The sequence below is a fragment of the Oxyura jamaicensis genome, chromosome 4 (assembly GCF_011077185.1).
Source record: "Oxyura jamaicensis isolate SHBP4307 breed ruddy duck chromosome 4, BPBGC_Ojam_1.0, whole genome shotgun sequence".
Taxonomy (NCBI): Eukaryota; Metazoa; Chordata; class Aves; order Anseriformes; family Anatidae; genus Oxyura; species Oxyura jamaicensis.
The window spans coordinates 52,657,197-52,671,824 of NC_048896.1; the positions used below are offsets into that span (position 1 = coordinate 52,657,197).

At 36.3% G+C, this 14,628-nt stretch overlaps 1 protein-coding gene across 3 annotated transcripts in view; it reads left to right on the forward strand.

Annotated features, from left to right (window-relative positions):
- Positions 1-14,628, forward strand: part of LRBA (LPS responsive beige-like anchor protein) — a 395,253-nt gene that overhangs the window by 148,598 nt on the left and 232,027 nt on the right. For all 3 annotated transcript variants that reach the window (XM_035325418.1, XM_035325421.1, XM_035325419.1), the window contains exon 36: positions 13,790-13,956. In XM_035325418.1, the coding sequence (XP_035181309.1) occupies positions 13,790-13,956 (167 nt within the window). The remainder of the gene's footprint in view (positions 1-13,789; positions 13,957-14,628) is intronic.

A 14,628-nucleotide genomic window follows, 5' to 3' on the forward strand; every position in this document is an offset into this window, starting at 1 on the left:
AGGAATGACGATACTTTTCTTGTATTTTAGTTCAATTCTGCATGTTTAGTTCTTTCCTTTTCCTGGCAAAAGCACTTGAGCTACAAATACTCCTTGTGACTGACCTGAGTTCAGGCTGTTGGGCTGAAACCATCCCACTTGGCTACAGCTGGATTTCATGTGAAACCTCTGCACATCTGAATTTACTGTAGTTTATCATAGTAAACTAGTACAAACAGGTATTAAGATGTTACTGTTTGTGCTACTTTTAAAAATTTTCCCTTGATAATGGTTAATGGTTGAAATAAAAATTTAGAAGTGAATCTATGAAGGAATCTATGAAGCAATCTTAATCTGTAGCTATATGTATGAAAATCTACCATATACATTTGCATACCTGCAATGTGCTTTCCTTTAATAACCCACTGAAATACTGTATGTAGCTGAATGTATTTGTGTATGTCCTCCACTATATTTTATTTTGAATATTCTGAACCTTACCAGCTTTAAAAAATAAAGTTCGCTTTTTAACTGGAGGACTTTATTCCAACTGCTTCCATGCTGATATTTCCACAAAAGAGAGAGCAAATACCTTCATGTTAGATTTATTTGCAATCTCAGAACAGGTTTGGATGTGCCTAAAAGCCATAGCATCCCTGACCTATAGATGTTACTGACTACTTAACTCTTGTGTTGACCTATGGCTTCTTAACTACATAAGGTATAGATAGATATAGATACACTTGTTGTTAGCTTGCTTCCAAACAAATAGTAGTATGCATGTTCTTATCCTGTAGTTAAAGCAGTCTCCTCATTTACTTAAGCAAGAGAAAGTGTGATTCAAGAAGGTTTATTTTTCCATGTTCGGGAAGGTGGCTTATGAAAAACAACTTTGTTGGCAATGTGGAAGGTAATATATATGTATTTCACATTAAGATACTGAAACATTTAGACAAGCCCAACAGTAGAGTTTGAAGGCATTTAAAATAAAGGTTTTCAATGTTATTTTATTTCTTAGTCACATAGGTTATTTTTCTCATTCATTTATTGGAATATTATTGAGAAAGTAGTGGAAAATATTACATTTAGTGTAATAGTTCATCCTGAGTCGATATTTCTTATTCCAATGCAAGTTTCATCCTTTCATTGAGAATACTCTGTTCTGAATACAAAATGTTGTTGCTTTGCTGAAATAAATACTTCTGTGAGTGATGGCTGTAGAAACAGTAATTGTTTGAAGAAGGATTTTGCAAATAAATTGTGAAAACATCTTTATCTTACAATAGATGCATAGTGCTTGAAGTCAGTCTAGGATGCAGTGGGGAATATGCTGGAAAACTGTAAAGTGCTGGTGGACAGTATTCCTGTTAACTTTTTATAACAGTAGCCTTTTATTTCTGAGTAGACCTCAACAGATTTCCAGGAAAGGAAATAGTGCTAATCAGAATTCTTAATAGCAACTGACAAGTCTTTTCACATTGCAAAACAGGGGAATAGGATAGGCAGTTCAGCTTTTCATCTTAACTTTCCTGGGTTAGATTTTTAAACAGAAATCACTATAATAGATTAAATATATATATATATATATTTTTTTTTTCTTCCCCCCCTTCTGGTTATTTATAAAAATGTTTACAGAAAGAGTCCACCTACTGATTTTCCACTTTCAACTATACAGGAAAAAAAACCTGAGCCAATCCTGTTGTAAAGAGATGGTCTTAGATTATGAAAAGGAAGCCCTGTCAGTTAAGTCAGTCTTCAGATGATCACTGTGTTAGGGAAGACGCCAAGTGACTTAGAAAGACCTCTGGATTTCACTGTTAATCTGAAGTCCTACTGGAAGTGTCAGAGTCAATTCTTAATGAGTCTTACTGTTTAGAAGAACAAATTGTCCTTGCTATTCTGTTTCACATAGGGAACAATATGGGTTTCCTGATACTTTCCTCACTACTCCTTCTCCTTCCCAACTTTTTCCTCCTTACATGTCTACATTTCTTTTGTTCATTCACTTAAAAAAAAAATCTTCAAAGATCTCTGGCATTCTAAAAAAAAATATATATATATACATCTTTGGAGTAAATTATGTGTCTAAGTAGTAATGCCAAGGTTATGGCATCGTAAATAATAACTGATGTGATCTTTTTGGATTTCATCAAGGCTTTTGATACTGTTTCTCACAGTATCCTTCTGGACAAAGTGTCCAGCATACAGCTAGCCAAGCACATAATGCAACGGCTAAGCAAGTGGTTGATGGGTTGAGTTCTGAGGGTTATAATAAATGGGGTTATATAAGCCTGGTGGCCAGTCAGTAGTGGGGTTCCACAGGGCTCCCTTTTAGGGGCAGTTTTCTGTAATGTTTTTATAAATGGCCTGGATGACACCAGACTCAAAAGTGTACTAAGTAAGTTTGCTGATGATAGTAACTTGGAAGGAATTGTTGACTCCCTTGAGAGCAGAGAGGCCTTGCAGAGAGATCTTGATGGACTAGAGGGCTGGGCAATCACCAACCGCATGAAGCTTAAAAAGAGCAAGTACCAGATTTTGCACCTGGGATGGAGTAGCCCTGGCTATGCATACAGACTAGGGGATGAGAGGCTGGAGAGCAGCCCTGTGGAAAGGCATCTGAGGGTTCTGGTTGATGGTAAGTTGAGTCAACAGTGTGCCCTGGCAGCCAAAAGGTCAAATTGTACCCTGGGGTGCATCAGGCACAACATGGCTAACTGAAAAAGGGAAGGGATTGTCTCACTCTGCTCTGTGCTAGCGTGGCCTCACCTTGAGCACTGTGTGCAGTTTTGGGTACTGCAATATAAGAAGGACACAAAACTGTTAGGGAGCTTCCAAAGGAGGCCTATGATGATGGGGAAAGATGTATGAGGAGTGGCTGAAGTCCCTTGGTTTGTTCAGCCCAGAGCAGAGCAGGCTGAGGGGAGGCCTCATGGCGGCCTGCAGCTCCCTCATGAGGGGAGTGAAGGGGCAGGCACTGAGCTCTGATCTCTGGGGACAGCGACAGGACCCGAGGGAACAGCATGGAGCTGGGACAGGTGAGGGTCAGGCTGGGGGTTAGGGAAAGGTTCTTCACCGAGAGGGTGGTTGGGCACCGGGACAGGCTCCCTAGCCTTGGTATCACAGCGCTGAGCCTGCTGGAGTTCAATCAGCTTTTGGACAATGCTCCTAGACATATGGGCTGATTTTTGGGTGGTCCTGTGTGGATCCAGGAGTTGGACTTGATGATCCATATGGGTCCCTTCCAACTCAGGTTATTCTATGATTTTATGTTTCTATAATAGATTTTGAGATGTTCATACATCATTCATACTTCCATCTTTTTTCATGTCTATTTTTGCAGAAGCATGAGATTTAAATCTCATAAAAACTATCCTGAAATGTGATGCCTGTAGAGCAATTTGGGATTCTATCTTTAGTGGTCAATAACAATTCTTGCCTGAGAAACATTTTGTAGAGGTGACAGACAAAGGGAGCAAAACACTCAATTATTGTATGGGTCATTACGTTTTAGAGAATACTTGGAAATTATGAAGCCAATTTTGTCATAACTTGGGATTGGAGGTTCATAATACTCTGTCAGCTTGCCATGAGATCTGGCAGTGCCCTGCAGAGAGGGTAGGTTTGGCACCCACTGCAGTACCATGGCTGCCGAAGCAGGGCCTCATCAACTGTCCCTATCTACCACCAACCCCAAAGAGAACAGGGCAACCCCAGCGGGTGGCAGCCATGGCCCACTGGCTATGACCCCTTGCCATAGGGCAGGGCCAGCCTGAGGCTGGGAAGCCTGCCAGCCCTGTGGCTGGATGTCTGGGGGTATCAGGGAATCCGTGGCATGGTGGTGGGGCACCGGTAGGACTGGGCCGTGGCCTCTGGCCAGCCTGTGAGGCAGCCTTTCTGCTGCCACCAGTGGGACAGGGCCACTTTTGGCTGACTTTGTACAGGCCTTGAGCCCTGGAAGAACCTCACATATGCCACCCACAGACACCTGTAAGTTGATATAGACTAATGCCTGTATCATTAGTCCTGAGCATGTCTAACATTTACAGAAGAGGAAGTTGGATATTCTGACTTCTGATATATTGTTGCTTATTTTTTCCTACACTGCCTGCTAGAAACTCCACATATTTCATTTCTAAGCAGTTGTTGATAGCCTTGAAGACAGCATCACCCATCTTGGCATTGAACCAATACAGTTTTGCAAGGCAATTTCATGTGGTCAGTGGCAGAGGAGGAAGGAACGTTTCTCAGGTAATTTTTAAATGGCAGTTTTTTGAAGCTACTCATGAACTTGAACTATTAAAATTAGTCAGAACTAGATTATTGGCTAGAGTGTAACAGAAACTGTTAAAGTGTATTAAAAATGCTGTTACTTGGCTTTTTGGTATGTTCAATAACTCACATGTGTTCTATATAAAATGTTTTAAATAATTTCAGTAGGGTTTTTTTCATTTTTTGCATGCTTGGTGGAAGCTGGTGATTTTGATTAGTCACTATACTTTCTTTCAATACTTATAATATTAATGAGCAAACAAATTCAAATCAAATTCCAGATTCTTGTTTTAAAATTCCTCATTATTGGTTTTGCTTTTTTATCCTATGTGGCTGTTTTTGTTCTCTACTTGAACTGTGTTATAAGTTTACTGTTTTACATTGAATTAAAGTCGATGAAATCTAGTTAAGGAGGATTTGCACAGTTGTACTGTCTAATCTGTCTTGTGCCATTTCAGCAGCGTACAATGAGTTCAGCTGTATTTAACAAATGCTGATACTATTATCCAGGGCCAGTATTAAAATGCCTTCCGTGTTTTTTTTTTTTTTTGGGGGGGGGGGAGGAGGGTGAAACAAAAGCAAAAACCCCTCACTAGCTAAACTGAAACAAAGCCAAAAATAGAACTTGACAAGAACATCAGACCCTTGGAATGGAAGATTTTGCAAGTTCTTTCATTTAATAATGAAATGGGAAATAGAGATAAATGGATCTGCTATGTTCTTCTTACATAAATGAATATGTTTATGAGGTATACATTCACTATTTTTTTAAACAGTGAAAACAAAGGATATTTTCTGAAGAAACTGCGTAGTGTTCATAGTCCTTTTTCTGAAAGTAGCATATGTGGCACTTAAAATACTGACTCTTGCATCACTGCAGTCTTCTCATTTAAACTAAGTGAACAAGAAAACACAAATTTTAAAGCAGTTCTTATGGAGTATTTTTAGTCCCTTGTTCCATATTTGTTCCATATTGTTCGGTATAAGGTTCTAGAGTTGTATGAGTGGATGTTTTTAACTTAGAATGCTGTCCATTAAAGCAGAGTACACTGTCATCTCATGTTCTGAATAGTCAGAATATTTCAGGTGCTGTCTTTTTATGGATAATAAAAATCACACATTAGTTTTAAGGAGGAATTAAATTATAATCTCCCAACAATTTATACAGAGAATAAATATGAATTCTTTATATGAAGAACATTTCTCTTATAATAAATATGAATTCTTTATATGAAGAACAAATCACAAAGAAAAAACATCATTCAAACTCCTATGCTAGTAGGAATGAAATAGACAAACTACTGAAAAAAAAGCAAAGGGAAAAATAAAGTTAAAATAATCTACTTTTTATGGTTTGATGCTATAGGAATTCTGACAGGAAGTTAAAGTTAAGGCAGAGGTTAAGCTGAAGCTGGGATTGTGACTGCTTAACATGTTTCCAAGGTAAATGGCTGGGAATGATTCTAAACAGCAACTGCTATAAAAAGACCATATTTAATCATCTCTCTAATTTGTTTCTGGATTTTTTTTTTGATCTTTGCAATTGCATCATCTTAATCAAATTTTCTGCTTTGAAAATAATTGGTCATCGAAAAAATAATTTTTTCACAAGTCTTAGCTTGCCATAATGTAAGGAATAAGTTTGGAGTGAAATTGAGGATCTTGAGGATTGTTCAACAGCACTGAACTTTTAATTAGACTTTTGAATAAAATCCCCTATAATCCTTCATTTTTTTTCCCCCACAGATGTTCTGATAACCATTTAAAATTCCTCTGACAAAAGAAGTCCTTAACACTTAATAACTAATTAAAATGTTTCTGCAGATACAGATGCAGTAACTTAATGGCAGAAACTATTTTTTCCTGTGTGTTTAAGGGGAAAAGATTTGCCAGCAAACGTGTTTGTCCTACTTAGCAGTGTTGCTCAAGGATATGTGCTACTCAAGGTGATCATTCTCCTGTGTGAGGAAAAGGTCCTGAATTGTTAGAAATCAAGTCCACTAAATTAGCTCCTAGGGTAAGCATCTTAGAAGCTGGTGAAGGACAGATAGGTTACTGTTTGGATCACGAGCTCATGTGAATTTCTTCATGTTTTGTAGATGAGGTCTCACAAAAGGTTTGTCAAATATGCAACAGAATACTTTTAAAGCTCCTTCTGTCACTACTGCAGAATATGTGATCTACCACAAGTACCATCCTTGTGTATACTTTGATTTTATTGTGTACTGATGGCATTTCTCCCTTTTTTTTTTTTCCTTATTGTCTAGTGAGTACTAAACTAGTATTTAGAACAGAATACCTTCAGAACATTTCTTGAATTCTGTTGTCAGAGAAATCAGATTCTGTCATCAGAACAAATTAATAGAAATGTAGACCACAAATATATATATACATATATATATTTGCATTTAGCACCAGAATTGACAGCGTAAAGAGTCCAGTCAGGTCTGGAATAGTTTTATCTTGTGCAGACAGCTTTCACTCTGCTATAGCTAGAGGCCAAAGCCACATTTATGGATCAAAATTGCACAAGGTATTTTGTAGTAAGGTTCCATCTTTAGGCTTATCTTCATGTAACCTGGATAATTCTGACTGATTTTTTTTTTTGTTCTTTGTGGTCTCAGAGGTTGACTAGAATAACTACTTTTCTTGTTTTGGTAAAGAATGTAAGGAAAAAGCTTTTCAATGTAAAACATTTAAAAAGTTTGCCTCTTTCTTTATTTCCAGTTTTCAAAATTTCCAACTTTTCCATGCTTTGGGGTAGTAAACTTCTCTCACTGTCAGAAAGGTACCATTTGCCCTTATGAAAACTAATTCAGAATTTGTCTGACACACAACTTGGGAAGCTGATTATCACTCTTTATGTAGAACCTTTGAGAGCTTATTAATTAAAAAGTGACACTATTAAAAAATACTCAGTATTATCTGTCCTCTGTTCTTAGAGACTTCATTTAAGGCTTAACTGTGCCTTCTGAACTGCATGTGACTGGTCAAGCATCACTCCTGTGCCAAGACCTGGTGCTGCAAATTGTAAAAGAACTACAGTAGCAGAAGTATGTCTGGAAATATGAATCCTTCGGCAGTAAATATTTGGGGCCAAAATTGCTGGGCTACTTTTTTACCTGCCTTATAGATAATAAAGCCTCTGTGCCTCAGTAGAGCAAGACAATTGGAGAGGTTGTGGTGAAAGTTGGTGAATGAGGGCTTTTCAGAGCTTTAGTTTGAACAGAAGGAAAGCTGGGGAGTTTGGATAGTAGGTTTGGCATTTTCCCTAGGCCAGTCTCCCCTGTACCCTTGGAGTCTGTAAGTATTGTATTTCTCTTATGGCTGTTAAGAATTTCTCGCGTATCTTTAACTACTGACTGCAGACAAGGTAACAAGCTAATACTGCGTTGCTATTTTTAAGTAATACATGTCTTGGTATTTGGCCCACCTTGAGACACACGTCTACTTTCTCATGATGAAAAGGTCTCCTTCCCCTTTTTAAAACTTAAATTTTATAGAAATTACAATATGAAAAGACTGCAAAACCAAGTATCCAGCAGTTTTCAAAAATCAGAGCAGTGCAACCATAATTTGATCCTCACTAAGCATGCATAGTGTAGTCTTAAGTCGTAAATATGTCTCATTTGTTGCACAGACTGGATGCTCCTTATAAAATAAATGAGTTTTTTTTAGTTCCAGAAGTTTTTCATGGATTGGATTCACGGTTGTGTGAGAGTAGTTCAGTGAATATAGTACTAATCTCCTTGATGAGGGTGGTGTCATAAAGTTGATGCAGTATGGTTGGGAAATAGTTTAAACTCTTCACAGATCATCAATGGTTCATTCTTTGCTAAACATCTGATCTGAGACCACAGACCCACCTATGCAGAAATGCTGAGCTTTACAATTCCTAGAGCATAGCATTGATTGTTTCTAGCTTGACAAATGCATTGTACCTGGAAGATGAAGGCCCACGGGATCTCAAATTTAATGCCCGGGAGTAATGATTTTAGCAGCTTTTTTAGCAGTTTTAAAACAAGAATAGCATGATGAGACTGCAGACATAAACTGGTTTTGCAAATGTGAGAGGGGAAAGTGTCGTAGTGTGTGCTTTGAGATTTGCATGCAAAGTATTTGGGCATGTATACAATAAGAACTGGCTTCCTGGGTTAAAAAGGAACATTTCTCTTGGTATATTGTTTGTGACAGTGGTTAGCAGTGATGCCTAGAGTTAGGATATTGAAATAATGTAAGGCATATATAGCTTTTAGCAAGGAGTAAGGTCTTGTACTAGTTTGTGTGAAATCTTTGATTCAAGGGTGCGTCTGTTGCAAAAATAATATCCAATTAGCTGAGAATCAAAATTAAAAAATAAGAAACAAAATAAGGAAGAGGCATATAGTACTGCAGAAGAAAACTTATTTATTTCTGTTCTTTATTACTTATATATTGTTAGTTGTATTTTCATCCAGTTGTCTTGTTGGTTCAGTTCATTTACCTACTCTGCTAAACAGGGTTAATTTGAAAGATGCAATCTTTGATAAAAGTGCTGTTGCGTAGTGTTTAGTTGGGTTTTCTAAAGCTTAATACTTTGAGACTTAAAGGTAAAAAATAAAGCTGTTGAATCAGTGCAGATTAAAACCAGATGTCTCTTGAGATCCTTGCCTTTCTCTCTAATCACTAAGCCAAATTAACTGACTGTCGTAGTTTGTTTATTTATTTATTTATTTATTTTGGTCATGACCATTGTGTTACCAGTTTATTTGGTGTGATCTAATCAACAGCATTTTTTCCTGTCTTGGAAATTTTTAAATGTGTGTGGTTTTTTGTTGTTTGTTGTTGTTTTGTTGTTTTTTTTCCTCCCCACCCAGAATGTCTGGCATGTTCCCAGGAATGTCTACAAAAACACATTTTAAATCTGTGTTTTGTTTTGTTGCACATTTATATTAGAAGCAATTGATTTAGATTCAGATTCTTTTTAATCTTCAAATCAGATAAGAGGCTGGAAAAGTGGATAAATGAGGTTTGGAAGACTATAGGTTGCTGAGATGAGAAGCCATTGCATTGTGTTCAGTCCATTAAAACAAGAAGAAATAGAAGAGATATTTTGATAAGTGTTCTGCTGGTGTTAACCTTGATGGCTATTATCGGGGGGATGATGCTATATCTATTTCATTGGCTCAAGCTTTTTTCATGCTGAGAGAAATCAATACTTTGAGTCGTTGGATGACAGAGGCATCACTTCAGAATTGACGGTGGCTGTCAGACGTTGTCATTGGTTGACTTTTGTTTGCTGTTGAGGTTTTAAGCTTTCATTTTTCTAAGTCTTATTCAGGAGTCTTTGTAAGATTTCCCTGGGTAGCATTTTTAGTCCAGACTTTAAAGGACCTTCAGGCCAGAGGTCAAGTGCAAAGATCTTTGAAAGCAGAGGATTGAGGAGATGCTTCATTTACTGAAATATCCTTATTTGTAGGGAATTTGCATTAGTGGCAAGGCTATGCGTTATCTTATGGATGACTTTTCCTCTGAAACGACACCCACAGAGATGGGTTGTTCACAAAGCAAGTAGCTTTTAGCCAAATTAGACAAAGGAACTGGCATATGTCAAAGTGTTCAGTCATCTGAGTTGATGAATAAAAATAAAAAAGGTGCAATATTTTTTTTTAAAAAAACTACACCATTAAACTTACACATAATTTGCAGAAAGCATCATGTTGTAATTTTGAGACTGCAAAGTTGTACATGCAAATGTTGCCATGCAAAGGAAATATTTTACTTTTAGCTTTTTGACATTTTTATAAAGATCAAATATAAAACATAAAAACACTAAATTACTCCTTTTCAGTGTAATACAGAGAGGCAGAATGTGCTAATTCATCTTGTTGCTTATTTTATGTTGTAATAGCCTGCATAAAAATTATAGTGTATTTTTGTATCTGCAACTTGCCTTTGGATGACCTTGTGCCCCTTTAGAATTACTGTTCCTCAAAAACAAATCTGCAGATAACCTACATGTTCAAATAGCCTGCAGTCTAGTTCAAGGAGGGAAGAGGAGAGGGGAAAAAAATCTCTTCCTCTCTGTAATAATGACAAAGGAAAAGGTTTTTGTTCTATCCTGGTTGAAGGGTGGAGAACCAAGGGTCTCCCCCCTGCTCCGTATTACATCAAAAGATTCTGCTTCATAAACATGTCCCACGTACCACTTTAATTAAAGACATTTTTTGGTAGATAACCTGTGGAGTGGATATATGAATATATGTTTTCTCCTTTCACCATTTTTTTTTTCGTTGTGAGTGTGACTGTGCAATTGCTCCACAGTACTTCTGAGATTATACTTCCATTATATGCTTTCCCAAACAGGTAACAAAAATTATGTAGGCCAAAGGGTAGTGGAAGGAGGGTTTGCCGATTGCTTTGTGTGTAACTGGGTATCTAATTGTAAAACCGTATTCAAGCATGACAGGATGCATATTGCAAGTGCAAGAAACCAAATAAGAACAGAAATAAAACTGTACAAATCAATTTTTGAGCTTGTACACAAACAGAAACCAAGCTGAACTTTTGTTTTACATAAATATAATGGTTGGGATTTAGTGTGAAGTTGATATCCTGGAATTTTATGCCTGGTGGTAGCTGATAAGATGAACCTGTAGGCATCTGGAAAATTAAAAAATACAACAGAGAAACAGGGAGACTTTTGGTGCTTTTAGAACAGTCCAGTGTGCCTGGCTCCTTTGGGATGGATCTCTCTGTCTCGTGCGGTGGGGCCACTGTCTTTCTCTCTTACATTAATAGTTATTTGAGGCTGAAAGAGAGAGAGAAAAAGATCTTGTCTTTTTCTGAAGATTGATCATTTTTATCGGGTGAGAACTACTGAACAATTAACAAGTCACCAGTAAATTAACAAGTCACCTGCATGACCAAAGAGCTCCATTAAAGGACATTGGGAAAAGGAGAACTCTGACAGAGTAGACCATGCAAATGACAGAATAGGTCAGCAACAGCCAGTGAACTTCCCAGTGAAAACTGGGGTTTAAAATTCACTAAATATTAATTTTTCTGTAGTAGTAAAATTTTAGGTTTATGCCTTCCAGGAAAGCCAAAGGATGTTTTAGGAAGAAATGACGTTAAACACTCTTGCAAGACTTTCTTAATGTTAGTAACTATGCATATGCACCTGCTGGCATCTGATAGAAAAGTGGCTTCTCCTTGTTCTTGTTTGCAAAATACTGTTATGGTAAAGTGTGTGCTATGGTTAAGAGTCCCTCCTGGAGTGATGTTATGAGATTGTTGCGCGTGGGAATCTCTCAGTTCTGGTGGGTAGTTGCAAATTTTTGTTCATAATTAATTTGCTGAAAAGTGGAGTCCTATACATCTCAGTTTTGTAACAGACGGATTCTGTTTTCATGGAAGTTGTCAGGACAACAAAATGCCATTTTTCCTTCATTTAAATGTCAAACCTACACTCTGAAAATCTTCAGTATTTAATGAACGATGTGTTAAAAATTACATTGTAAGGAGTCCTTTTTTTTTTTTTTTTTTTTTTTTATAAAGAGGTACAAGTTCATTATATCTTTTACAAAACATTCTAGTTTGATTTCCATTTTATCATGTTTTAAGGTCAAATGTGACTTTAATGTTCCATAAAGAGACAGAGATTGATAATGGGGAAAGAATAACCCTCTAATGTGATTTATATCTATGGATTTTATGTCAGATATGAAAAGTTGCTGTTCAAATTGTAAAGGAGGATCCATTAAAGAGCACTTTAAAACATTTTACTACTTAGCTTACCTTATACACTTGTTTTTAGAATTCTGCCCTTTCAAGCAACTTAAAAATAACAGCTTATCAAACATTTACAAAGTGCTGAAAAGAACTCAGAATCATCATGGGTGCAAAATAGATTTTGATGTATTGGAAAAGACAGGTGTATTTATAAAGGGCTAGAAAAATCTTGTTTAGTGTTGGTTATGATTTAGCCATCTTATATTTTTGTGAAGAGGGGTGGCAGAGTGCTTCACATGTGAGTACAAAAGCCAATTTTTGATGTCTCATTGACTTGGAAAGTCAGCTGCTTATTCTTCACTGTTTCTGGATGTCTGTTCATCAGGTGAGCATTGCTCTGAGCTGTGGGAAAAATTAGGAGGAAATGTGTAAAAATATTAGAATTGTTAAAATAGGTCTTGAAAATGTGTTCATCTGTTGGTACTTTTTTGTTAATCTAATGTCTGTGAAAATCTACAAGATCCCAAATTTTATTTCACTTGTGCTTTTTCCACATTTCTTCCTTTCTTTCCCTCATTTCATATGAGTGAACCTATTTTGATATATATATACAAATAAAATCTGTAACCTGTTTTCTTACTTACAAAATTTTTCTATTAGATTTTGTACAGATAGATTTATGTAGAAAGAGCATTGCTACTGTTTTAAACATAAAAATTGGTATGATATTTTGCTGTTATCTAAGCCCTAAGCAATAATTGTACTAGTCTGCATCAGCTGTGCTTCACAAAGAAGAAGCAATTTTTTTTGTTGTTAGACAGACATTTGTGTCCATTCTACTAACTAGATCATAGAGTAATCCAATCATTGACAAAGGCTGAAATGCTTTGTCTGGCATATGTGATCTGTGGAATTGCCAGATGAAAACTGAAATTAGAAACAGGGTGTGCTGAAGTGGGGAAAAGCTTTTATTGTTTCCTTACCGGTATTTGAATTTGTTCTGTGTCTTCACATACAGTGGTTTGATGAGGGAAGGATCTAAATTTGGTGCCCATTTTTTGAGTTCTATATCAATAGACATGTTTTCAGAAGATATAGAAAAAACCAAAATGATAGAAAATGTAACAAATAATCTTCTCTGGTTTTGATTTCTGTTTGTATGTGTGCCTTTCAGTTCTGAGTTTCTAGTTTTAAGTTTTGAGTGCCTTGGAAGATAGAATATACTTATACAACAGGTGTAGTACAGATTTTTTTTTTTAAATATTTCCTATGCTGGCCTGCTAATATGCTGGACGTAAGGAAGCCATCTGGTGAAGACAATTCAGTCTTTGTATGCATTTAGTCCCCTGCCCAGCTGAAGATATGCAGATTTTCTCCATAGCTTTTATAGCTGTATATTTATATAAATAACAAATGGTTGGCTACGCAAATCCAATGGACAGTCATGGAAGTGAAGTAGACAGCTAGCTGGCATTCCTGATTCTGAAACTTGTTTCTCTGTTTACTATTCACTTTGTAGTAAAATAGAAGTGGTTGCGCCTATGTATTTTATGATGCAATCAGGACACTAACCCTTTGGTGTTTTCCAAATCTTGAGTGTGTAAGGTTAAAGAATTGATGACGAGCCAAAATCCTCTGCTTGACTCTAAAAACAGATTTACCGTGGGCAGCTGCGTAGTGCCTCAATTCTCAAACCTGTAAAATGGGGTTTATTCTTAATTCTCTAAGTGATTTTTTTTTAAAGTGATCAACTATGATGTGCTTGAAGTTCCTACAGGTGGTATAATTAAAATGCAATGTAGTAAAGTTTTTATTTTTTTCTTAGTCACTGTGTGCCCAGTATTCTGCTGACAAACGGGAAGAAGAAAAAATGTGTCATCATTTGATAACAGCAGCTAAGTACCGAGACCAAGTGACTGCAACTCAACTAATACAGAAAATTATCAACATCCTGACAGACAAGCATGGAGCCTGGGGAAGCTCTGTGTCAAGGTAAATCATTTTTAAAAATATTTTTTATAATTGGGATATGCTCAGCTATAGTCAGATGATCTTGAATTAATGTCTTATGGACAAATTTAAGGGTAAAGAAATGTTTTACTTTTTTAAGAACATGATAAAAGCTAAAATTAACATGTCTTCTTTAGTATAAGTGGATGTTGGAGAGCTACTGTTTGTTAGAGCAGTAAAAAAAAAAAAAAAGTAATTCTCTCGTGGCTTTAATTTTTTTGCTATGATGACGTGATAGAATTGATTTTCAATTTCCAATTCTACTGCTATCATGTATCTGAAAAATAATTTTTAACAAGTCGATATTTTTCTAGCTTTCTTCATGGTGCATTATGTAGTTCAAGGCTGAACCACAATTTAGTATGTTACTTGTTTTCTTTTCTTCCAAACAAAAATAAATCAATAAATAAACGAACACCTTTTTAAATTAGAGGGAAACTATGAGTTCTGTATTAGTAATTTCAAGGTGAAAAGAATACCACAAAATCTCTTATCTTGTTGGAATTCTCGGTATATGCCTTGATTACGATGATAGCTGTTCAACTTGTTTAGCACAGGTCACAGCTAAAATTTCATTTGCAAATCTAAAATATGAATTTAAGTCCTTGTGCTCCATCTGTAAGTAAGGCTTAAGAATTCCTGGAACATATTTAG